Source organism: Stigmatopora argus, chromosome 8 (assembly GCF_051989625.1).
Source record: "Stigmatopora argus isolate UIUO_Sarg chromosome 8, RoL_Sarg_1.0, whole genome shotgun sequence".
NCBI classification, from domain to species: domain Eukaryota; kingdom Metazoa; phylum Chordata; class Actinopteri; order Syngnathiformes; family Syngnathidae; genus Stigmatopora; species Stigmatopora argus.
The window spans coordinates 9,661,018-9,687,408 of record NC_135394.1 but is presented as its reverse complement, the minus strand read 5'-3'; the positions used below and the strand labels follow the sequence as shown (position 1 = coordinate 9,687,408).

At 40.2% G+C, this 26,391-nt stretch overlaps 3 protein-coding genes across 9 annotated transcripts in view; 2 read left to right on the top strand and 1 right to left on the bottom strand.

Moving 5' to 3' along the window:
- Positions 1-774: 774 nt before the first annotated feature.
- elovl1b (ELOVL fatty acid elongase 1b) lies at positions 775-14,297 on the top strand. Of its 4 annotated transcripts, none has more exons than XM_077607520.1 (10): positions 775-867; positions 976-1,002; positions 7,750-7,855; positions 11,907-12,001; positions 12,097-12,287; positions 12,385-12,465; positions 12,767-12,823; positions 12,903-13,008; positions 13,172-13,308; positions 13,502-14,297. In XM_077607520.1, the coding sequence occupies exons 4-10, from the start codon at positions 11,932-11,934 to the stop codon at positions 13,844-13,846; spliced, it is 987 nt and encodes a 328-aa protein (XP_077463646.1). In that variant the 5' UTR covers positions 775-867; positions 976-1,002; positions 7,750-7,855; positions 11,907-11,931; the 3' UTR covers positions 13,847-14,297. The 4 variants fall into 4 exon arrangements, with proteins under 4 accessions (XP_077463646.1, XP_077463647.1, XP_077463645.1 ...); XM_077607521.1 differs by having other exon boundaries at positions 839-867; positions 979-1,002; XM_077607519.1 differs by having other exon boundaries at positions 854-1,002; positions 13,502-13,872; positions 13,962-14,297.
- Positions 14,298-14,966: 669 nt separating this feature from the next.
- Positions 14,967-26,368, bottom strand: zfyve9b (zinc finger, FYVE domain containing 9b). The gene is made up of 16 exons (XM_077607501.1): positions 26,210-26,368; positions 23,115-23,713; positions 22,931-23,030; positions 22,649-22,851; positions 22,172-22,283; positions 21,452-21,574; positions 21,219-21,374; positions 20,523-20,747; positions 19,946-20,028; positions 19,744-19,848; positions 19,530-19,680; positions 18,535-18,615; positions 17,729-17,891; positions 17,407-17,512; positions 16,867-17,046; positions 14,967-16,155 (listed from the first exon to the last, which is right to left on the bottom strand). The coding sequence occupies exons 1-16, from the start codon at positions 26,271-26,273 to the stop codon at positions 15,994-15,996; spliced, it is 2,613 nt and encodes an 870-aa protein (XP_077463627.1). The 5' UTR covers positions 26,274-26,368; the 3' UTR covers positions 14,967-15,993.
- LOC144078996 (choline transporter-like protein 5) overlaps positions 18,759-26,391 on the top strand; it is a 35,205-nt gene continuing 27,572 nt past the window's right edge. Inside the window, exons 1-6 of one of the 4 annotated variants that reach the window (XM_077607505.1) lie at positions 18,759-18,801; positions 19,598-19,715; positions 20,542-20,627; positions 20,701-20,785; positions 21,222-21,411; positions 22,654-22,917. The gene's annotated coding sequence lies outside the window, so the exon portion shown is untranslated. Of the gene's footprint in view, positions 18,802-18,843; positions 19,068-19,364; positions 19,716-20,541; positions 20,628-20,700; positions 20,786-21,221; positions 21,412-22,653; positions 22,918-26,391 lie in introns of those variants that run through there. The other 3 variants (XM_077607503.1, XM_077607502.1, XM_077607504.1) reach the window with 3 other exon arrangements.

Sequence of the window (26,391 nt, the reverse complement as noted above, 5' to 3'; positions counted from 1 at the left end):
TGCAGTGCTACAGTTGAGCTGTTGTTTGAAAGACAAGTACAAAAAGAGCTTTATCCTCATTCTAGGATTCTTATGAAACCTGAGTGGGCCACAACGACCCTACTGAGTTAATTTAGCAGTTTCTTTTGTTGGCTTGTATGGGGAAAGGAGGACAGTTTAGGGCTGTTTAGATGGAGGGATGGATGGATATTGTGATCAATTAAATTCAAATGTATTTGTCACAACGATTTGGATATGTTACCCTGCGAAAAGTGTTGTATGACTTATCAACAAATGACCAGTTTTGTTTAAAAAAAAGCGAAAATACTCATCGGTCCTTGGAAAAATACATTCTCACGACATACATCACATAGAAGCTGAAATCTGGTTAAACTGAATGACTGCAAGCTCTGTAGCCAAGACACATTGAACTTTGACATCACGACAAACGACTGTATAAATAAATAAAATGTTATTGATACATTAGATGTTTCTGAAGGCCTTCAGGGTTCAGGGTGTTAACACGCCATGGAATTATTTTGACAGATTGTTTAATATTCTGAAAATGATGATTGTTAGTGACTAAAACAGCTTTCATCATCTGTTTTTTGCTTGTGATTTATAGTGACAACATACATGATGAATGAAAGTACAAAAGTACTACTTTTGGGAAATTTAATTTAGTGGTGTGTTGTGTTGTGGTGTACAATTTGGCTCTGCTGAGTTTTGTTGTTTGATTTTTCTTAAGTTAAAATAGAAGTAACGTTTCGATAAAAATCGTTTCGATTAAAATTTCGCTAATTAGGTTGGAAGCTGTCAGTTGATGACGTAAAAATGGGGCGACCAGAAAGCGAGGTTTGACTCCACCTTTCCTGAGCGCCATCAGAGGTATGTTACTCGCCTCTCCTGCAAATATTGGTTGATTGATGAAGAAATGACCAACTTGTGCCAACTTTCTTTACACATCGTTTACACGCATTGGCCGTCTCTTTTCAGCAGGCGTTATCTGCATCTCTCAAAAAAGTGAGTATCTAACACGCCATTAATGTACTTCCTAAATATTGACTTTCCGAGTTGCGTTCTATTTCACCTCCGTACAAACGAAGCAGCGCCCTGATCGCTTTACACTTCATGGACTTTTTAATCATGTTATAAATTTCGCTTTTTTGCAATTTAAAATGGGACTTTTTGCCCGCAATAATTGTGTGAATTTTGATCACACGTCCGTTGTGCTTTGAGGCATTGCGTGTCGTCATAGATCTTTGCACCTGTAGCAACCTCGTACAAAGAGTACACTACTTTAACTCATTCATTGCCTGTCATTTTCGTTAGACTTAAAATTCAATAAATTGGCGTTGCCCGGGGATGCCAATGTTTGCGTGCCTTTGACAGAGCTAGATGTCCTATCCATTTTCCAGTTTAAATCCACTCCCACTTTAACTATATTGGTCATTTTCAATGGAAGCTTGAGTTCAATACACTGAGTTAAAAAAATGCACACATGCACATTTGCACCATATATGCATGCACTAGTGGCGGGCCGTCAGGGCCTTCAAGGCCTTCTCTGCTGGCCTAAGAAATATCTGAATCATATTATATTTTGTCCATCAATACGTACTTATTATTCCAAATGGTCTGTTAGCTTCCTTTCATTGCTTTCCCCCCTGGTTGCACTGCTTCCAGATGTGTGTTTTCATATTGAAGCATTTAACCAATCACATTTCAGCCATTATTTGTTGCCAGATCAGATCTGCCTCAAAGCCTTCACAATCAGTTCTTGCGGGCTCTGCTGCATTAAACTAGACTGTTGCTTTTAACCAATCAGATTTCGAGTTGGCAACCCCACAATGATTTTTCATAGGCGTTAGCATTTTTGCTGGCTGGGACATGTCATTGCTTCCACAAACTATGATTGGCTAGTAGGCGGGCCAAAGCAGTACCCGAGGCAGCCGAGATCGCAAACTCCACCCACAATGGCCGACAGAAGCAAAAACAAATGGATTCTGTTTGCTCACAAAGCTATTTTCCAGACGGACTTTTCCAGAAAAAAATGGACATTAAGAAAGGGCGGTCAACTCCGAAGCTAGCAAGCCTGTTACAGCCGGGAAAATGGTGTGTGGGGCACTTTCAGCGCGCTAACTTAGCTCCACAAGCAAATAGTATATTGTTGTGTTGATTTAATGCTATTTTCAAAATGGACTATGCCGGAAATATGACAGGACAGGCTCGACTTTCATCATTAGCTTCGATGGCGATAGGAAAGGAAGAAAGAAAGCTCCAGTGTTTGTATTTAATCACAAAATGCTGCTAGGAAGTGGATTTTACCCCAGTTAAATTTTTGGCGTTTCACCATTGACGTCCATCACTGTCTTTTCCCGGGAAAAATCACCCCCCTGGCCTGGTTGTAATGTCTCAAAAGCTCCAGTATTTGTATTCCATCAATAAATGATGCTAGGAAGTGGATTTTACCTAATTTTAGTGATTTTTTTTGGTCATTTCACGTATGGACGTATCGACGTTCATCGCTGTCTTTTTACCGGGGAAATGATACTCCGGGCCCGGTTCTGATGTCTAAAAAGCCACAGTATTTGTATTTAATCAATAAATGTTTTCGGCTGGATTTTACCCCATTTTCGGGCAATGTTTGCCCGTACGCCATTGACGTTCATCGCTGTCTTTTCCCAGGAAAATCACCCCCTGGCCTGGTTTTAATGTCTGAAAAGCTCCAGTATTTGTATTTGATCATGAAATGCTGCTAGGAAGTGGATTTTACCCCATTTTTGTGCATTAATTTATTGATTATTTTTTATGTGTCACATCTCTAGCTGCAGTAGAGGTTTTATAGCCATAAAATAGTTTTTGAGGGTTGGATTGATACGTTGAAGGCGCTACCAGAAAATGCACCGCCCGCCACTGGCATGCACATATGCATACATGCACGCATATATGCATGCACATATGCATGCACATATGCATACATGCACGCATATATGCATGCACATATGCACGCATACAAACATAAACTTGTAAAAAAAATATTTTCAAGCTATTAATTATCAAATTATTTTTAGAGGAGATTTATTTTAAAAAAATTGATCAAAGTTCCGTTGTGTGACACATCAGAAGTGAATGGCGTTCCATTCATACCAAAGCCTTCGCGTAATCAAACTAGTCTACCAAGGTAGTTTTACGCTTACCCCACTTGGCCGATCCAAATATTCTTGGAAAAATGTACAAGTTTTAATTTATTTATTTTTCTTTTTTTACCTTCAGGCCCAGGGTTACTCTTAACATTTTTGGCATAGCGAAATGTAAACATGACATGCATTTTAAGTTTAAAAAAAATACAAAATGAAATCTGAAATTGACCTTGATGAATTGGTGCACCTTTTGATTACAATATAAATATTATATTTCTGCAAAATTAATACAGCTACAACAGAAAAAAAATCCCTCAAGTAGGTCTTGCTTTTGAACAAATCTTTGTCCTTGGAAATGTAGACATCTTTCATAAGGCAAATAAGGCTGGGTTTTTAATTGAACCAATTCTAAACAATGTAGTTCACATGCACCTGATGCTAAATTATCTATTCAACATTGTCCTACTCTCCGAAACAGACATGAGGTAATCCAAATGTTTCATTGAGTTGCCACACCCGTGTTCTTACAAGATGGTTTGATTTCAACCAACTGGTCAATGATGGCATGTAAATAAACTTGCTGTTTCTTTGCCTCCGGGCATGAGTTTGCTGATAAAAATGCAGGAGCGCACTATTGTAGTTTTGTGGAAAGTTCCAGAAATTTGAGAATGGAAGAAACCAGTGGAAGACGATGGGTGTGGCATTGGTACCATGAGACCGGTAATGGTGAAAGGTTGATCTTGTCTGAACACGATGGGGGTGATGCTAACTTAACCGCCCACCCCCACGGCATATACACACTCCCCTCACCCAAACACAATGAAACAAAGAAGTGTAAACATGTCGGGCCTAAGGCTAGTCGGGTGACATTCCAGTAATCTGGTGGGGGTCTGTAACAGTAAACTACTAGATGAGTAATTAGTGTTACATTATCATCTTCTGTAAAAACAAGGATCAGAGAAATTGGGGTTATACATTTATTATTATTTTTTTTACATAACCTTTCGATAAAGATGCCTGATTCTGAACTAAGGCCACATTTACAATAGCTGTTGTTTGTTAAAGAGGGAAAGTGGTTATTAACCTCTTTGCACAAAATAATCCCCAATTTTAGCCAGAACGCAGCAGAGCAAGTCTTGTTGACATTGAGTTGCTCCTAGTGTGGAGTGACACCTGCTTGTTATGTTTCTGCTCATTTTGTCTTTGGCTCCATTCCCAGTTCCCCCAGGTCGGCACCTTGATGTGTTTAGTCCTCCCACTGGTTAGAAACTCGTAAGTGGAAGCCACTCTTGCTACTAGGACTCAGCACTGAAGATTTTTTTATTTATTAAAGATGATATAAATACGAAAATCCACGCTGAAACTCATAAGCGGAAGCCACTCTTGCTACTAGGACTTGGCAATTTTTATTTATTTTTAATAGGGGCGACCCGATTTTTCGATTACCGCGGCCATGTCTGGTCTACATTAACTGCGATAATCAAGGGATTACTGTATTCCCATTTGTTCTATTTGCAAGTACGTAGTACTTATCCTGTATTGCTGTTTTCTAATTTAACATTTTTGCTAATGATTATGAAACCTCTAGGATGACTTTGGACTAAGGTGTTCTAGCACCACCTGTTGCTTTCATAGACACTTGAAGTGCCTTTCATTTTGTGTCCTAGACTTGGATGCATTCCATTTCAGTGCACCTGGACTGCAAGCATTTCACATGGTACCACAAAAACTGAGACGTGTGCACAAAGTCTCTCGAATTGGCAGCAACATTTGACTTGCTCTTACTAGCAGGGAAAATGACTGTTGTGCTGCCTTAGTTCATTACATGCTTCAGGTTCTAAATATTTTAAGTGTGGTTTTATAGGTTACAGCTGTTTAAAAGTAGCGGTAGATGTAAGTCTTTAAAATAATTGTTTCATTTAAATGTATAGAAATTATGATGATTATCAGTGTGGCATTTAACTCCACACCCAACCATGTGATGCAGTAGTGAATCAGGTTGTCGACAGTGATGCAATGTAGGACATCAAGGTGTATCTGACATACATCTTGTTGCTGGAATTTTGCAGGCTTCTTAGTCTTGTGGCTTATCTATTTGGTGATCCCATTGCACAGTTCTCTTAAATACGTCCCTGCAACAGAATGGTGGATTCCATTATAGGTCAAAATAATAGTAATAATAAGGAAGAAAAAAAACAACTTAAAACCAACTTTAACCAAAAAAAATTGAAAATTGTAAGTGGGCGGTAAGAGGTGGAGTGATTTATTGATCAGTTTTTGTCCTATTTGCCCAGCCCTAAGTCAGGACTGCTCTTTTAAATCTACACCAAGTTACAGTATACTTTACTGTAAATGTTCAACCAAACCAGATCATTTTGTATAATCATTAAAGTCGGCTATCTGCACCGTTAAAATAATTATGTTTGAGCCAGGAGCACAGTTGGATTAGTAGGGATAAACTTGATGACCTTCACTGTATTGGAGTGGCTGCCTAATATATGATTTGGAAATGCTTGGTAAACATAATGTATTAGTTTTTAACAACACAAATATTTGGTTGATTAGTGTATGATGAGAAATTTGGCAAAATTAATTTCAAATGTACAGTAAAACTGGACTAACTTTTGTGTTTATTTTCAACCTGAGAATTTGGTCAGAGCGGAATGGTAGTATTTTTGTACATACTATACAAAATTCACTTAAAAATGGCCGTTAAAAACACTTGAGTGGCAGTGGCAGTGTGAAGTGAATTTTTGCTCTCAAAAACAGGCTAGTGGAATGAATATTCAAAATTCTGTTCTTTATATTAGTGCTTTTAAACAAAACCCCAAAGATTGGCATATGCACTTCCTCTTTTAAGGTCTAAATTTCTCAGGTCGCTTACCTGACAAGGCATTGGTCTCACGGGACAAGATGACAATCATTTCTGAAACGATGCTGTTAGTGACTGCGGTGCAATACGATGATGTAGTTTGACGTCAGGTGTGTTGTGGTATTTGGAGGAGGGGCGCTAGACTACTGGCACTTCCACTGCCACCTACCCACCCGTGACCCCACACGCCCACTGGGCTTGAGTGACAAGTCAAACCAGCCTAGTTGGTCTATGATTTTTGTAAAGCGCCTCTTTTAGTAAAGTCTATTTTATTATTTTAAATTTTCTGTATGTAGCACTTACCAAGTTATGTTTTACCCAAGAGCTACTTGATAATAAGAATGCAATGCCTCACTGTCTGCATGAATTGTTCTCCCAAGTAGGAATTTAAGGTCTTTTCAAAAAGAATCACAATTAAAGAATGTCACGATTGCTGTAATATGGCATAGCATCTTCCAAAACAAGGATGTGGAGATGTAGACAGACTTCTTTTCATATCAAATTTTGCAGTTCAGCATCGGTTGTCAACGAGTGCAATCAGCTGTGCTCGTCAGGCCTTTTATAAACAGAATGGTCTGTTGGTATTGACGCCAAGCTATCTGTTTATCTACGTCAAACCATATGTGATTGTTAGCAATGGGGAAACATTTTTAATATAAGGCCAACCATGAAGAACTTATCCGTCTAGTGAATTCCTTTAGATACAGGTTTTTTTATTCTTGGTTTTAAGACCATGTCTTTTGTTTTTGGTGTCTATGAGAACTACCATAAAACATGCAAAAATATTAGTATTTTTAATGACCTATTGCCCTTATATTTTCTCCTTTTTTTTAAAAATTGGAGTTTCTTTAACTCATACTTTTGACAAGCAAATATTTCTCTGCAGTGTACAGTGCATGTTTAAAATATTTTGGTGTTGTAATGTGATTTATTGTACTCTGACAGGTAATATGATTCAACATTCATGTGTCGTTTTAAATCCTTTCAAATATTTTAACCATTATGTGCCGCTCAAATTTTTGCAACCCAGCTATCTGATTGTAAGCATCTGCTCATACTGACTGAAGACCTGAAACAATATTTTGGTAATGTAAAGAGGGAGGGAGGAATGAATGCATGTCCCCCTTTTTTTTTTAAATTGATATGATTACTGCAACTAAACCATTCCAACCTAATTCCATTAAATACCATTCCATCTAAATGGAATAAAAAAAACTGAGGACTAACATCCATCCTTGTATGCCTGCTATGGCTACCATGGACCAGTTTTTGCTATCATACAAGTACTTCTAAAACTGAAGCAAAATATCGCAAATGTTGCATAACGGACTCCAATGACTCCTCGTCGGCTGCATCCAACCGAAATATGCTCACCCTAGAGGACAAATAGCAACTTGAGAGCCAGGTTTCCATGCGGGTATGTTTGTAGGGTGTGGCCAGGAAGGTTGTTGCTGAGTGAAAGGGTGGGGGTAGTTGCTCTGAAAGTCAGATGGTGGTCACACTGAGCAGTTTCATTTTGGATGGTTGAGTGTTTAAATAGGGTCTGCTTGGCTCTTTCTCTCTGCTCTCCCTGACTCTCATTCTCAGCTTCTCCCTCCCTCTTCTCTTTCTGTGCTAGTTATTCATCCGGCGGGGTGAGTCAGGCAGGGCGGAGATTCGGAAGACGGCCGTACCAGTCGCGTTTGTCGGTTGAATTTCATTTATTTATTTTTTTTCCCTCCCTTCCCCTTTTCCATTCTTTCCCTCATCCTACTACAGTTTCTACTCGCTCCAGTCTTCTCTCTGAGAGGCTCCCCGAAGAGGATTCTCTCACCGCTGGCTTTAGTGGACTGAAGCTGGAGATTAGTGCCTTTTTTCCACTAAGGTAAGTCAGTCACCTGTTGTTGACCAAAGTTTGTGTGCCCCCTCTGAGCTTTGTTGTTTTTATTTTATTTTGTGTACTGTGGTGCTACAGTTTCAAATTGTGTGCTTTTGGCCTCTAACAAATGTACTCTGGGTGTTTTATATATATATATTTTTTATAACTCCATCTTTTTGGTTCATTATTAACTCTTCCCACCTCTTTTCCATCCTGTGATTCATTGACCATGAACAGGAAACAGTCCACTTTGTCTCCTTCACTAGATATAAACCGGCAAGGTTCAACCTTTGGAAAACAAATATCTGCAATGTAGCCAAAATGTGTAGTTTTACTGGTTGGGCCACTGTCTATATTGTTATGGAGCGCATGGGTTACAGTATCATGCGGGTTGGAAAAGGGTAAACACACTTTTTTTTAAAACTCCTCTGGCCTATTAGAGAAGGTCCTTTTTATTCTGCTACACATTTTCAAAGAGTCCTTTCATGGGTATGTCAGCGGTGATGAATATTCTTGTCAATAGAGGAATTGCAAAAGAAAATTGAGTAATTGTCTCTTCATGCAAATGGTACAGTGGGGCGTGCACGACTCAGCTTAAACCAGCCCAAGTTCGTATTTGGTCATTCCGTTTGCTTTCGAAGAGTAACATGATGGCAGAAATGGGAAATTATTCATTGAGCGTCATTCGCAGTACGTCAAAGTTGCACCAAGATCTATTCTGTCAAGTACAGCGCTCACATGTTGAAAGCAGTTTAGAAAAATCCAGGGAGACTGTAGAATTTAAGGAAATTGAACTCTGTGCCTGTGATTGATTGAGTCAATCACATTTGGTAATTCAGTTTGAAGTCAGGGAACCATTTCTTGATGTGGGTATTTTTACATTGACTTCAACCAAATGGTGGCAACTTTACACTGCACATAATGATGACATGTTTTGGTTTTCAGCAGTGCCCTCAGTGTAAATATTTTGTTTTAAAACATTTAATACACCCATAAATATAACAAAATCACAAGTGGTTAAGTAATCTTAGAAGGCATCTGCAAACGCTGGCTGACAGATGGAATGAATTCCTAATTGGATACTTTTACAACAGGTTAGAGTTGTGATCTGAATGGGATTTTTGTCGAATGAACCATGTGTATGGCTAATGAAACTGAAGACAATGAAGGTAAGTGGTTTTGTTTTGAGGCAAAGCAGGCACAACGAGTTGGCATTTGACATTTTCAATGATATCCACTTGGCGTCACCTCAAAGAATCTCAAGTCAACCTAGTTTTATGTAATACAGCCGTGCCTATGTTTATCAGTTTTAATGTGGCAATGTCTTTCTTTTATTGTGTGCCTTCTGGGAACTAAGTTGTCGATTTGGGGGTGGCGAGTAAAAGAATTGCCAATTGGCTAAATTTACCACCCTTACCAAACTATAAGGGAGATGGCACTGTTGGTTGAATTTAATTTGCGTGAAGATGATGGACAAAGTGGAAAGAGGACCTTTTTAAAATGGCAGAGAAATTCAGGTTTTATTATTAAGGTATAAAGGAAAGCGGTTTGTTTTTCCAATTTCTTTCAGTTTTGCTCTTTATCTGGGTCTCAGGTGACAGGCATGTTGTTTCTCTTTTCTTGGTGCCGTCAGTCTTGGTTGGAAGATTTTTTACACCTCATTCTTGAAATGCAATGGACGCAATTTGGGAAATCTCCTTTTAGCCGCATAGTGCTGCTAAAGCAAGTCAGCAGAATAGAGTAGATCTCATGCTGCTGCTGCTGCCAGGGAGAAAAAAAAACGTCCAGCATATCTCTGTCAGCATTTCAAAGTGTTTCCCCGACCAGATGACAACTCTGGTCGACTTAACTGTTCAGCATTTTTCCTCAGAACAAGACCTTGACGTTTGCACTCATCACAGACATGATGGTGCACTTGACGAAATACTGCACCTTTGCTCAAAAACAGCCACAACGTTTTGTGCAAGATTTTTGTGAGTCTGGTGAAAGTTTATTTATCTGTCATTTGCGATAATGTTCGGACGAAACTGTTACATTACTATACGTTTCGGAAAGTCAAGCCCGGATAGCTGGCGTCTTTGTCAATTGGCTGACTGTTTTGTTCTTGAAGTGCCGTAGTCTACTATGCTGGAAGGCCCATTTGCATTTTTTATTTCAAGTAGGTGGTATTCTATATATCGATACCTTGAAGTACAAATAGTTGGCATTTTATGTCACCGAAAGTATTGGCCATTTTGTGCTTTTTCCATTTTTGATGCTTTTGGAACTTAAGAATACTTGGAGAACGTGATGTGGGTTTATGTATTTATTTTTTGCCTAGTTAAATTCTGACCAAGTACTTTAGAATTTTGACTGTGCTATGCATCTTTTGTGTTTTCCCAATTACAAGCTGTTGCATCGTCAATTTGTGTTGTGAGAAATTCTTAAAGTTGTACCTTTTTTACAGGGGCATTTCTTTTGCCAAGCTCTTAACCCAAGATGCACATGGTAATGTAATTAATCAACTCCAACCAGAAAAGATGGTCCTCCATAATGTTGTACTTTATGAAACAATACAGTATTTTAAATATATTATATACTGAATTAGATGGCTTTTGGTACATTTTATTTTTGCCTCAATTCAATGGACTTTGTGCTGCTCCTGGTTTTCACCTGTGAGCACTTTGGTGCTATCCTTTAGACACCCGTCATAATTTTTTAGATTTCTCACTGTTCAGTTGAAACTCAAAACAAAAGGATAACAAATGATATAACTGTTACATTGTCTGTTTACTTGTGATGGTCCATCATCAGTCTACAAAGTTTATAACCTTTTGATATGATTACTATTTGTTACTATAGTGTTATCATGAAGCCTAACAGATTTTAAGCAAGGTGAAGCACAGTACTTTGAAAAACAATTTTTGTGGTGAAGCCATTGGTGTGAATGTTTAGTTCCTCTTTTTTTTATTTAATTAAAAAAAAAAACTTTATCTAAGATAAATACTTAACCCTCCTTTGTTTGCCTTCCTCCAGGACTTCGTATCTGCTGGTAATGATATTGGCTTAAGGAGCGTTTTTGCTTGTACGGCCGGTCATTGTTGATTGTACATCAAACAATTGCTCTTTCAGCTCCACTTTCAAAGGATAACACTCCCCGTTTGTCCTTATTGCCTTTAGGGTGTACAGTACGATTAACATTTCTTATATTTGTTGAAGCACTTTTTCTGTTTGGATAAGGCTCAGTAATGTTGTCTGCTGAGGAACTTTGAACATTTTAACCTCAGTATTTGGCTTTTGCGACAAGCGTTGCAGAAGCAGCTAGGAGTGCCTGTCGCTTCAGGGCGAGAAAATGCCGGCCCACTTCCCCTGAAGCCCCACCTTGTCTGATGTGGGGCCATCTCGCATGAGCAGAAACCATGCATCCTGGGATTTTCATTGGGGTTGTTTGGTCTGGGAAGTAATTGGCTTGGTTCAAATTTCATTTTTGTTCAGCTGAATCGGGGAACGTTCTCCAATAGAACTGCTTGCTTTTAATATTACACTTGTTCGATCCCTTGGTAGAAATGCAGAGATGTTGGGAAATTCTTGGGACTGAAGGGAGTTTACTATTTAATTTCCCAACACCATTGGAAATTCCAGTGTTGTAATAATTAACCACCTTTTTATTTTTACAAGGCGTGAACTCATGCAGACTGTCAAATATGTCACGAGATTCTGCCAAAGAGACAGGGAAGGAACCGATTCTTTCATTGCAACGAATAAGTGTAACTTAACCTCCTACGACCTGGCGTCCACGTGTGGACATGACATTTTTGGTTGTCAAAGACTACAATGTTTAAGTTTGGACTACAAGGGCCTGGCGTCCACTTATGATGTGGACATCATTTTTCTCAGAAAACATATGTAAAAAGATAATTCTTTGTTTGAGGTCCCATTTAGCCTAAATATCAAAGAGAATAAAAATGCATATCTTGCAAGAGTGAGTCTTGGGAAGTTAATAGAAAACTGAAGAAACTAAATATTTTACTGAAGGATTTAAGTCTGATTGTTTATTCTTTCTTTTTCTTTTTTTCAGATAACTGGTTCACACAATTGCAAGCATGTTGCAGGAGATCAAGGAGATTGGCTCACATGCCATTGATATCTATGACTACCTCGTCGCAGGAATTGGTCAGTCCTAAAAATATTGTGGCATTCATTAGTCAATGACATGAAATTGTAGGTGTTTGGATTTGTTTTTCTTATTCAGTGTTTTCTCGCTTCAGATCTTCGGTTCAAAGGTCATTTACTGATGCAAAGTCCTGTTCCTATGACTGTAATTTTGCTGTCCTATCTATTATTCGTACTGTACCTGGGCCCTCGCATCATGGCCAATCGGAAGCCTTTCCAGCTGAAGGAAGCAATGATCGTCTATAACTTTGCTCTAGTTGCCCTATCCATATACATTGTCTATGAGGTGGGTTTGATTTTTTTTAACCTTAACCCTACTGAGATTGTATTTTGACTTATTTGAATGTACTCAGTGTGACTCTTATATTTTTTATTTTTATTAGTTCTTACTGTCAGGATGGGCCACGACGTATACTTGGCGATGTGATGCAATTGATATGTCTGACAGCCCTCAAGCACTTAGGGTAGGTTTGGGGTTTAACATGTTCTTAGCATTTTAAAACTCATAAATGTTAATTAACGCCTTGAATGAATCGTTGTTTAAATACAAATTTTAAAAAAAAATTGGCCCAATGGTGAATTTTAGGAGCAAAATCCAAACTATTGGAACAATTGGGAGTTGGAATGGTGTGACTTAGTCAAAACCTGTATTTGTTGCAGCGAGGCAAAGGAAGAATTTACAATACCAAAAAATACTATAATTTTATACATGAAGTGATTATGAATATAAATGAATTAAAAGAACCTTTGCTTTTTATCCTTCAGATGGTCGAGGTTGCTTGGCTATTCTGGTTTTCCAAAATCATTGAGTTGATGGATACCGTAAGTCACACTTAATGGGAGATGGGAGTTTCATGCATTTTGTAGCACTACTTCAGTTTTTTTTTATTTTAAATGGCAGATCTTTTTCGTGTTAAGAAAAAAGAGTGGCCAGATCACCTTCCTTCACATCTTCCACCACTCTTTCATGCCCTGGACGTGGTGGTGGGGAGTCGGCTACGCTCCCGGTGAGTACACTCGAACCAACTCTGCCTTGAACGTGCTGACATACCAGTTTTTTTGCTATCTCATCAAAGAGCCTTTGTCTCCGGAGACGTGGTGATAACTGTTTTAGTATAGTCTGATGACAACTCGGAATTCCGCTAATCATTTTTATGATTATGCCATCAGGTGGGATGGGATCTTTCCACGCAATGGTGAATTCTTCCGTCCACGTGATCATGTACTTTTACTACTTCCTGGCTGCTGCTGGGCCTCGCTTCCAGAAGTTTCTCTGGTGGAAGAAATATATGACTGCTATTCAGCTTGTATGTACAATTTAATTTTCTTAATTTTTTTTGTTTGTTTTCTCCACTCATTTTTCTTGTTTTTTTTCCCTTGGAATATTTTTTGTTTGTCTTTAACTTTTTATTTGTTTAGCCTAACCCATCCCACTGGATTATTTCTCTTTTCTTTTCTACCCTTTCGCTCAATGACATTGTTGCTCCGCTGTTCCGACAGATCCAGTTTGTCCTGGTATCCCTTCACGCGACCCAGTATTACTTCATGGATAGCTGCGACTACCAGTTCCCCATGGTCATCCACTTGGTGTGGGTGTACGGCACCTTCTTCTTCGTGCTCTTTTCCAACTTCTGGGTGCAGGCGTACGTTAAGGGCAAGCGGTTGCCCAAACAGGACATCAAGTCGTGTCGCAACGGCTCGGCCGCCTCTCCCGCTCCCGCCGTGTACGCCAACGGCAAGCGCCACGAGAACGGCGTCAAACACTGCACGACCAACGGCACGAGCAATGGCTCGACCCACCATGAAAACGGCAGCACGCCCATGGGCAAGATGAAGAAGGCCTAGGACGCCGGAAAGGAAACTCTCTCAAAGTATGACCTCGCGAACCCGTCGACTACCGTTGAACCTGCCACGGATTCCAAAGATGATTTTTGTATGTGTTTCTTGTCCTGTTTTGTAGTTTTCCACGTAAGAGGGGTGGGGCGGAGGAATGACACACTGTCCATGACTTCCACATAGAGGGGGATTCCACATTCGGTTGGTCAGGTTGTCTCTCTGAATTTTTGGGAAAGCACAATGTATGAAGAGATGTTCACTGGCATGCCATTTTTGTATCACACTGGTTGCATTTCACCTCATCCACCCCTTTTGTGGACAGATGACTGTACAGAAGACTTGAACATACTTTTATCTGTAAATAGTTTTACTACAAAACGACTAATTGTATTGGTAAGGCTTTCTACTTTCTTAATTGTGTATTTAAAAATAAATTGCCAATAAACCATGCTAGAAATGATCGCGTGCGTATGTGTAATCTTCGGTCCCTGTCTTCGGGGAGCAACGTTGATCTTTAATCTTTGTGATTTCACGCTCGCGTGGCCATCGTGTCATCCTCGCACTCCAATGAGATATTGTGCTGTGTCGTAACAAAGAGAAGCATGTGCTTGTCTTGTGCCTCCTGGCTGGGATATGCCAAGAATGTGGCGCTCGCTCGTAGGAGTTGCACAAGCGACGCATTCTGCTTTGTTCAAGCAGTAGCGAAGAAAACGCCCCCTCAGTTCAGCTGGTTCATTGACAAAAAGAAAAGGATGCTTGTGTCATTTGCCACTCGGCTAATGAGCAAATATGAAGAAAGAAAGATTGATATACTGAATTATTGGTGGACACCTTGGCTGCCATTGATTGCGTTGGACCTCCAATGCATCATGACTGCGAAAGGTGAATGTCACAATGCCACTAAAATTAGAAGGCACACCTAGTCTTATCAGTTTACATGATTTGGACATGTATTGTTGTCACTTGAAGTCAGTGTTCATTTTGTGTCACTTTCTTGTACATTTTTCAGCATTTTAGCATCACTTTCTACTGTCACTGGCACTTAAAGATGAGTTTTCAGAGCAAGTCCTGCCAGTTTAAAGGACTTGAATATTCACCATTGTCTATGGCAGGTAATATTTAAAATTCTTTACTACAGAAAACAGACTTATTTTGTTGCAAAGTTTAATTTCCAAGCTTAATTTTGAATTTAAAAACATTCCATTCAAGGCAATATATACCATCTTTCAGGCATTCATTTAAATCATTTGCATCCACTGCTCGCTAAAAGTAATTCTCTCCTGATTTCAACTAAGGAGGGCTAAATCATACGACGGAATACTAGGGCCCAATGAATGGGAGTGCAAGGATAGTCATATTACAAGATTAAAGTCATACGGTATAACACTGAGGGAACAGTTGCAATATTATGAGGGAAAAGATGAAATTTGTCAAGAAAAACACTACACTAATAGTATTATGAGACTAAAATTGTATTATGTCAGGAGAAAGTTAATATTACAAGTTTTAAATCGTAAAATGTACTTATTTTGTAACTTGATGTAATATTACAAGATTAAAGTCAGATATTATTTTTGTAACTGTACTTAGTATTTAGAGTTTCAAGTCATTATATTGAATATCAACTTATTGTGTGTATATTATTTAATGTAATAACTTTAATCTCGTATAATTTATTTGAATCTTGTAATTTAATGACTTTAATATCGGTCATAAAATGACCTATTCTTGTAATACTATGACTTTAATTTCATAATATTCCTTTTCCCTCAGTATTCCTATTTCCTCATATTACAAAGTAGGACTTTATTCTCGTAATACTACGACTGTTTCTCGTACGAAGCATTACATTAATTTTGTATTACCATGACTTTTATCATGTAATATTACAACTTTATTCTTATATACCCCCAGAACTGTTTTCTTTCATTGCTTGGGCCTAATACTCCGTGGTAGCATCCAGCTTCTACGTTAAAGCTATTTTATCCACACGAGTTGTGGGTTTGCTACTTCTAATGTTGTTTATTTGATTGCTTGCTACCCACGTTTCTGCGGGCTAAGCGCTGAAAATCACCAGGGTTGAGTTCTCGCCACTCAAGAGTGGAATGCCCCGGCGAATTTCAGGGAAAAAGATGCAACTATAGATGGGATTTGTTCTATGTGATGAACTCCAGAATGTAAAAAATGAGCTCCATCACGATGGGCTCATCGCCCCTCTTGCGCCCCCTGCTATGGATGACTGGGATGAGAGTGCTGTCCAGGGCGTTCAGGTACTGGGGCGGTAGTGGGTGCCTGTTGCTGCCTGCCACAAAGCCCACCTGAAATTGGCAGACATGACAATATAGGACATATGATAAATTGCAATTTTTCAAATGCATGTTAAGTCGGCGTCAATCAAATTCCAAATTAAGTTATTGGCCGTTAATGACATTGATGGAGGTCAATCCTTTTGAAGGTGGAAGGGTGGCAGCAAATCAGAAACCAGAAAAATCTGAACTATGAATGTTGTTCATAACAAAACAATTCCATTTCACTTTAACTATCAATCATTTTCCTCAATACCCTAGTCATGTTTATAATCAAATACAAATCATATAAAATAAATGTACATGTAATAATGATATTCAGTGTACAAAATACCCTAACCTGATTATATATATATATATATATATATATATATATATATATATATATATATATATATATATATATATATATATATATATATATATATATATATATATATATATATATAATCAATCATTCATCATTGTAATGTGGCTCTTTTTGTGGAATTTAATAAGATAAATTTATGTGGCAACAGCTGTCAGTATGCCACATTGAACTACAATAACAAAAAATAAAACAGCATATAAAAATGAGACATTGTACAAATGCCACTCTGACAGTATCAATCAAAAGTGAACTTTGTTATTATTTTTACAATGTCCCACTGTTTCTAGAATGTGCAGCTGTTCTCGATGAAATGCCCTGTGTGTCATGCACAAACCAGGCCTTGTGGGACTGACCTGCTGGGGGTCAAAGGTGACACGCAGGCCCAACTTGGCCATGCCGTCTTCTTTGAGAAGTTTGAGGTACGGACACAACGCCAAGCAAAAGGCCCTGGCAATCCGTTCCGTCAGTCGGTTGTGTTCCGCCACGTTGACCGCGATGCATTTCGGAGGCTCTGGACGCTCCAGGTAAAACACCTGAACACAACATGCCTTCATTAACCCTTTATTTGGTTGGCACTTGTAGCTGTTCCCACTTTAAATGAATTAGACCATGAATGAGTTAAATACAATGAAATTAAGAAAAAGAAAACATTACAATCCAAGTTAGACTTCTATTGGGGGCCAAATCCCAGTCTATTTCAGAATGTTTCATTAAAAAAATATTTTTTTTAAATCACAATGTTCAATCATGATTTAAATTAAAAGAAATATAATTAAGATTAAGACCTGCCATCCACATTTTGGGTCATGTAGAACAAACTTGTATACCAAATGTTCTATAAAGAGTTAAATAATTGAGAAATATATAAATAACAATATAGTTTAGCAGCATACCTCTGTCCAGTGGATAATCTTCCCATTTTCTTTGTATTCAGATTTCTGGAACATCTTTGTGCTACTGATGGATTCCATGGATTTACCATCAATTGGACTTATAACTCTAGAATAATAGGAAAACACATATATATACACTAGTCACTGATATTATGATATACAGTTTTCTTAAATTGAAAAAGAATAAGTTGATACAACTTATTTAATTCAACTCAGTCGTGTTGAACTAAACTAACATGGATGATTTCTTTAAAACAATTAGCACTAAGATGCCAAGCGATTTGTTGTACCGTAATATAGAAGGCTGAAGAGGACCACCCACCCTTTATTGAGGAGGCATTTTGCCTCCACCCACTGCACACAAACGAGCTCCTGACTCTCCGCTCGGTCCACGCGGCCACACGTGACCACGTAGTCCTTCATCTCCCGGAGTGACCTGCGCAGCTCGGCCATGGTCTCTGGGGTAATCTGCACCATTAGCCCATCTGAAGGAGGCCAGAAGGGGGCACACACACACAGACACACACTGATTTGTCAACATTGACAGAGATAGTAAAAAACAGGCAGTTCATGTGAGCAAAAACACATTTGTTTCATTCATTTTCTGAACCGCTTATCCTAACAAGGGTCGGGGGTGCTGGAGCCTATCCCAGCTAACTTCGGGCACCAAGTGGGCGACACCCTGAATCGGTGGCCAGCAATCGCAGGGCACAAGGAGAGGGACAACCGTACACGCTTACACTCATGCCGAGAGGCAATTTAGAGTGTTCAACCAGCCTATCATGCTTTTTGGATGTGGGAGGAAACCGGAGTACCCGAAGAAAACCCACGCAAGAACATGCAAACTCCATACAGTGAGGATTGAACTCTCGACCCTAGATCTGTATCATCTTGGGTGAATTGGACGTCAAGTCGTTGGGAACCCTTTGGACCGAGAGAGCTAGAAACAATTCTTATTTTTAAATGTAATTTCTTGAGAGCAATACCCAGAATGCCTTTTTTGTCATTTTAACACTTTTTAAGTACAATAAGAATCTAAATTCTTGTAATATCATTGTTACGCTGTTGCTAATTAATGAGTACATGCGAGGCCATTGCAAAAGAAAAATCGTGTCGTGGGGATGTTACCTTCTACGATGCTGGACTTGGCAAAGTAACCTGCTGTTGCTTTCAGGGCACTGCTGAAGATGAAAAAACAGGATCCAGTGACTAAGGAAGAGAGAAAAATGGATCGGAAAACATGGTGGGGACAAAATATCATTTCCTGTAGACTAGGCCAGTTTATTTTGGACCAAATTGTTCAACTCATTTTGACTGTTCTACAGAGTGAGGATCGACCTGGGATTGAACCCTCGTCCCCAGAAGTGTGCCACCCTCAGATATTTCATCTTCAGAGTATTCATCTTCTCCTCACCCTTTTCCAACTCTGTGTTAGGGATTGGTTTTGATCTGTCACCCCCTCCCCCCCATGTTTGACCTGTGATTACCCATTGAGTTCACCTGTCGTTGACCCACCCCTGGTGTACTCTTGCTTCCTGGCTCTTGTGTGACCCAGGTGCTTCTGATTGTGTTGTGTTTGTCAGTCCTTGTCGGGTTGTCTGCATTCGTCATGCTCCTGTCTGTGTCGTGTGATCCTCATTTCCCCACATCCGCCCCGTCAGGTTTGATTTTGTTATTTAACTTTGAAGTCTTTGTTATTTTTGAAACTCTTCCCACATGAAAGTTTTTGTTAGTGCATACTACTCCCTGTTTTTGCCTGCTCCCCCCACGTTTGGGTCCGAACACCATACCTGTCAACCTCTGCCGATAACTGCCCTTATAAATGATTATGATTCCCCTTACAAACCCCCCAAAAAACCTTACAAACACCGTACGACTCGTACGAGTCGTACGGTGTTTGTAAGGTTTTTTGGGGGTTTGTAAGGGGACTCATAATCATTTATAATCATTTATAAGGGCAATTATCGGCAGAGGTTGACAGGTATGCTTCATGATCCCCAAAACTTGACATTCTGTAGCTTTTGGCTTTTTAAATTAGTATCTTGGTATTTTGCGCTAATTATGGTTTGCACGTCTGCATCACAAATGGTCCATTTTGACTATTATGTCTGGCCTTTGCTTACCTTTTCGGGGCTGGTTGTGGATGCTGATGGCTTGCGTCTGATACTGGCCGTCCTCTTTCTGCACGCAGATGAGGTGCGAGTCGGCCTCCTCGTTGAAGCAAGCCCCCATAGCCAGCACGTGCTCGTTGCACTTGCTCATTGCTTTCATCAACTGATGGGCAAGAAATGCATGCTGTCAACAAAAAGGTCTTAAAAGTAGTGTCTTTCATCTCACCTCGTTGTACCCGGTCGTTGGTATCTTTATACAAGTTCTTTGAGCCTCCAGGTCCATGGTGAGCCCTTGAACCATTGGAAGACTGTAACGAAAGTTCCTAAAGTCCTAGACAGGATGGAGGGATTTTCCTTGTTCAAAATTATTCATGAAAAATGTGTATTGCTAGCATGTATTTTGCTAAGATTGCACAACTCTCGCTCACCACTAAAAGCCTCATGACGGTGTGGCCGATGTCTCCAAACAAAGGCTTTCGGAAACGCACACTGTACAGCGGGCAAGGGTAAACTGTGGTGGGGTGTGTGCAAAATTTGGGGTTACTCAAATCAAGCTGAAGAAAACACATGATAAAAACACACCTTGATTTATCGTATAATATTCCCAGAGATTCTTTCGTCCAATTTTTAAACCAGTCTCTTCATGAACCCAAAGATTGAGCACCTGCCACGCTGTTCTTTGCTTACTGTTTGTCAAAAGTTGTTGTTCTGGTTTGCATTTAAGAAGCATAGCAAAATGAACTTGAGTACTTAAGCGTATGTTATGGTCTTATAAAAGCGACATAATCAACCTGTGCCTTTGAGGCGTAATGGTGACACCTAGTAAAATTAACTAGAATGGTGACCAGGTTGTTAGGCAGTAAATTACCATGTAATGTGGGAGTAAAGTGAAATGCTTAAAAACTTCAGGATAGTCTGAATTTTAAGTACAGAAAAAATATTCAAACCTGTACCCAAAGCATTCAACTAATGGGCAAAAGCGTGAAGAAAAAAACCCCAACTCACATCGGTACTCTGCTCCCAGGCGCAGCATGAGGCGAAGAGGAAACATCTTGGCCCAAACCACCTCAGCTCTGTGGAGCAGCAGACCGAAGACATACGGCTGACTGGGTAAGGGCAGACCCTGAAGGGACTGACGCGTGGGGCGCACAAATAAGAAGCCCGCGTGTTCGTCACTGCCCAGGAAGCAGCCGGTGGACAGGGACAGTGACAGATGCTTAATCACGTTCCCTGCAGATGAGATGACAATAAAGGTCGTGGCAAAATTGGTGGGCACTTTTCAAATTTTAAATATTCCAAACACAAAATACTAAAAATGTGACATTTCCTGAGATATAATGAAAAATAATGCTTAATTTGTGTTTTAAAATGACAAAAAAAGCCCCTAATATCCTCTAGAATGCCAATTTTCACTTGCTATAATTGAAACGCACAGAGTAGTTAATATTACATTTAAATTTCTGAAGAATGATCTGTTTCATTTCAAATAAAAATAATTATTGTTTGTGGAATACATGTGTCCTAATATGCACGCAATCCCATTGTAATACATTTTTAACATGGTAGAAGAAAGCAGAGTCACATGATATTATTTGTTCATCTATTTTTATGGAATTTTAAAGCCAATAATGTCCTCTTATTCTTGAAAGACCCGAATGTATTTGAATGTCAAGTGGCTAATGTCCTTTGTGTGTTTCTCACCAGTGAGGCTGTCCTTATACATTTGAACAAAATGGCTGAAGATGTCACTGGGGAAGCTCTTCTCCTCGGGGAGACACTGGAGGAGCACCATCACTTCTACCTGGCCAACAGCATGCATCCCCTTGGTGGTCACGCACCAACACTTCCTGTTAACATCTGACCCACAAGCATGCATCTCAAGTAGTCATCTCAGGTGGGAAACTAAAAAACTAAAATAATAATAAACACCTTACAATTGACCATCTTAACAATGGCGAGCAGGTTAGCGTTGAGGACAAACACCAGAGGATTTGAGCGACCGCTCTCCAGCTCTTGGATGAGCAACGTCTCCGAGGCCTGCTCCTCCACGGTGTAATCTGAGAACAATGCGTATTCGAGCACGTTAAGCAGGCCAAGGGCGTTCTAAAGAGTAATTACTCCGACATTAGATTTGTTATCTGTGGGAGCTCCAAATGGAGTCACGCTGCATTTCAATAGATCACCATGCAAATTTTACATCCCAAGCCGCAAGGTCGAGCAACTTTAAGTCTTGAGACAATTATGGTGGCATGAATAGCTGCCTGTTCGCGGGTGATAGGGAATGCACCCTGCCACCAGTAGTCTAATGGAATTCTTGCTGGTATACTTATAGTTAATCCGGTGGTTCTCAAAGCAAGTTTCCCTATATAAAATAAATTGGTTAAGTGCAGTTCAGTTATATTTAATAAAAAATACACATCTTTTAAAACCCCTCATAACTGACAGAACTATTTATTTAGAGAGGAAAGGCATTTGTGATACTTGTGTATGATTATTGCCACTTTTCATTGGGATTTGAAACCATTTTGTGGTACATTAGGGCACAAAAATACTTAAACGGTGGATTTTTCTGATAGAATATGAGAGGTTGTTTCTGCAGGACAAAAAGACACTTGACAAATGGCAGGGGATAATGGTGGGAGGTTTTGCCGTACCTCCTTTGACGCCTGTAGAGGTGAGGATGGGCGGCAGGCCTTCTACTGGGATGAGGTTAGAGGAGGTGCTCACCAGAGTGGACATTCCCCAGCTCCGAGGAGCACACGCCTCCTGATAGAGAGGAGGCAAGTCAAAATATCAATTTACATAAATAAGATTGTCATTAACTCATTGGCAGCTCCGTGCCGACAATCTGAGTCCAAGGCAGGCATTGAGAACTGAATTTTAAATACAATGTTGATTATAAGACAAAAAAATGGAGATGAATATTGGAATTTTGAATAAATTGGTGAGAACAATTTGGAATTGGTCCACAATGTTACATGTCCTTGTAAGTGTTTAGTACGTTGGTGAAATTTTTGTTACTGGTTATTGTAAGAATGTGAATCACTTTAAATGTTATTTTGAGGTTATAATAGATATTAGCAGGATAAAGAGTGGATAATTTGGATGGTTTTTGTTTTGGATGATCTTACATTAGTGCTCCCGTGTGGTCTGGAGGCCCTCTTAAGCTGCGGTGACCCTCCCGGACTTTTGGCCGCCCCGGTCCCCACTGCTCTGCTCCCCGACGGCGGCAAAGCAGGCCCTCTGACCGGCGTGGTGGGAGCAGATTCGGACTGCTTGTGGATCAGGAGCTCGTCGGCGAACCACACCCTTCTTCTCCCTCTCGGCGATGTGCCTGGGAAGAAAAGGCCAGCGGTTGTTGCCGTGACATTCGTCAAAGAGCGAAGACGAGAAACAATCTGTAAGTAGCTCACTTTTAATGAGAGTTGAATGACAGGAAACACAAACCCGCCCCTCCTTGCCATCCAGATGTGAAAGTTTGAACTTGAGGCCGGAGCAAAGTGCACAAAACACCTGACGACACAACACGTGCGCATGCAGACAAATATTGAATGACTCGGAAAGTATTCGGACCGATAGCCAACGTGCGTTCCTCACCTTGCCACAGGCGCGGCAGTGGTGCCTCCGCTTAGTAAACGTGAACTTGATGCCGCACTTCATGCACACGTGAGCCTCGGCGTCCGGGACCCAGACCGGAGCCACCTCCCCCAAGGCGTTGGATAGTTCCTTGCTCGCGATGTCGACCGAACCAGGCTTGTGGTCAGAATCGACTGGCGAAGATGCGGAGGCTTTTCTTTCCTCTTCTCCATTGGGCAGAACATCTTTACGATGATTCTGGAAGTCTTGGGATTCCTCTTTCTCCTTCTCCTCGACCACCGAGTCTTCCTTGGAAGGCACATAACTGAGCTCGTCCTCCTTCTCGGACAGACTCAGAACTAAAGGTCTGGGATGTTCCTCGCCTTGCCCTTCGACCCACGGCGTCACCATGCAACCACCTTCCTCCACAGGGAGTATCTTTGAAGGTGGTTTTTCTCCATTCGGAGTGACTGTTTTATCCGAGGAGGGCTTCGGAGAAGGGAGTGCCGGTTTGATTTGCCCTGATTTGGACATGTCTCCCGTCTCTTTGAGGACCAGGAGACATGGTCTGCTCAGCCATGGCAGCTTGGTGTCACCAAGAGATGGGTTGTCTCCTTCATCTGTTTCAAAAAGATCATATTGTCAGCAGTGTTATGGGTTTCCCATTACTTGGACTGCTTGCACACTCTTCCCTGTCACACCCTAATCTGACCTATCTCGTCTTCCTATTCTTATTATTATTCCTACACTGGTTACTAGTATTATCCCCTCACAAACACAGTGTTCGTAGTATAGTAGTATTATATACCAAAATGACCTTGTCTGAGTCGGATTGTTTATTATTTCTGTTATTTTGGGTGTCGGCGTACATATTGAAAACAAAGTTAAGGACTTGCACTGTGATTGGAATATCGCCACCGAGTGACACGTATGTATGTACACTGTAACGTGACATTTACGGAAGTTATACATGGTCCTTTGGAATAATTCCAGGTCAGATTTGAAAAATCAGAATTGGCCTCTTCACGTGCCCTACGGCTGAGTGGCGACCAGTCTAGGGTGTAGTCTTACTTTCGCCCAAATTCAACTGGGATACATTCAAGCAACCCTTGCCAGGATCTGTGAATCAATGAATACTAGTTGCCTGGCATTGATTGTGACCATAGTTGAAAGCTGAACATCAAACTTTTGATAGACCGTCAAATCAAGCGCATTGGATTCCATCCCAGCTCCGTCACCACCACCACCACCGGCTGATGCAGCATCTGCATTACTGCTGACACTGCACCAATTTGCCTTTCAATTTCTCTCTCCCTTCTTCCACTCTTCTACTTGGGGTAAACCCTCTTCTTCTAGACAAAGAAAAAGCACCATTGTTGACACTAAAGTCTATTCTGAATTTAGCTAAATTCTAGTTTGTGTATATTTGCACTGTACTTCAACAGCATCTGAGTACTTTTATCACCCCTGCACACGTATGCAGATGGCAAACCTTACATAACTCCTCATAAACAGAGAAAGGTGCAGGTTGATAAGTGGCCATTAAAGCATGTGTTGAATTATCCGGAGGTCACCCTTGACAGCCGTGTAAGATGATGTACTAGCGGAGCCTCACAAGTCACCTACAAAGCGCCAATAAGACGTCAGCCTGTCCAGCAAGACTGCAGCAAAAATGAGTGACAGAGCAAAACATTCCTTGTGTTTATGGATTAAGGAGATTTTACATAAAATTTAGTACATTTATGGGTGGAATTAAGATACCTGTAAAGTAGTGATAGTTCAATTCATGGCCTGAGATTGGTATTAAAAATATGGTTAAGACGTCTTTGAATTAAATTTACATAAAAATTAGGTTTAATGTCAAGGTTATTGCTGAGGTGAGATTTATAGATTCAAATGATTAGAAATATTATTGAGATGAAATTTTAAACTCAGAATTAATATTAATATTAGCCCTTTAAAACCCCAAATAATTGACAGTAAATTAAAATGCTTTACACATGGAATCTTTAATGGTCCTTAGAGCCAAAATAATTTTTCAAATATAATTTGTAAAAATATCACATTGCTCAAAATTAATGTGTCAAATATGATGCATATTTTTTTGAAATTACTATGTTGACATAAAAAATCAAAATGAGTCTGAGGTCAAAATAAGGTCAAAACAAATATAGTTATAGATTCAATAAATGGGTATGATGTTGTGTGTGTATGGTATTTAAGTTCTGTATTGTTAAAGAATATGAAGAATTTGACAGTGATTAAAATAGAAATTCCAGCAGGGGGTGATATTCAATTTGAAAATGTAATTTACAATTTACAAACGTTAATTTACACTTAACTCATTGGCTGCCATTGACGGCGCTAGACATCCAATGCATGTCGACTCTGAGTCAAAATGAATTAGACGTCCACCACCGTCAATGGCATTGAAAGATGAGAATCCACTTGCAGTCCCCTCAATGCCAATGAATTGAATATCTATCCTTGCCATGAGTTTAGGGAGCCCTTTTGGATGTCCAAACTTTGATAAGAGAGATTTACATTGTGCTTTAATGCAGTTCCGACTTACGTACGCTTTTCGGGCGTAAAGCCAGGAAGCCCTCGGCATGCCTTTTCCTGACTCACCACAATGTCAGCACTCGCACTACTCGTGCATCACTCACTAAATCGCACATGGCAACAAGGGGGAGCGACACGACTGTCTCATCCAAACACACCCTTAACGATAGCGGCTAATTTTGCAGCGTAAAGCCCCAATTAGGGGACCACCAATGCCCCTTTTCCAGATTAGAGTTAGACCAAAACATCGCAATAAAAGTAGCACGCTCGTTGCAGGTTGTGTGACGCATTGAGTTCAATCCGTCGCCAATGCGGCACTCATCCGGTACCGTGAGGGCTAACAGGACTCTTCACTCCACCTTTTCGTCTTTAACGATTTATGCATTCAGATTTTTTTTAATTTAACGAGATTCAACATGGGACAAACGGCGCGTGGTGGATAATTGCCGCATCAGCTTTTCAAGCAACGCGTCAACGTCATCATGACGCACAGGCAAAGGCAACATAGATGGGGGATGCAAAAAGAAGAAAAAAAAAAGGAGTACATTTCTCACCTTCTGTGACGCCCCCCAGGAGGCTTTCGTTGTCGTCGTCCCGCGTGGAGAACAACTTCAACATGGTCTTGCACTTACATCACACTCACACAGCAACATCAGCACCAGCAGAAATGATGGGTTGGGGGGAGGGGGGAGATGGAGGGGGGGTCTTGGTACTTTGCCTCTCTCCCCCATTCTGT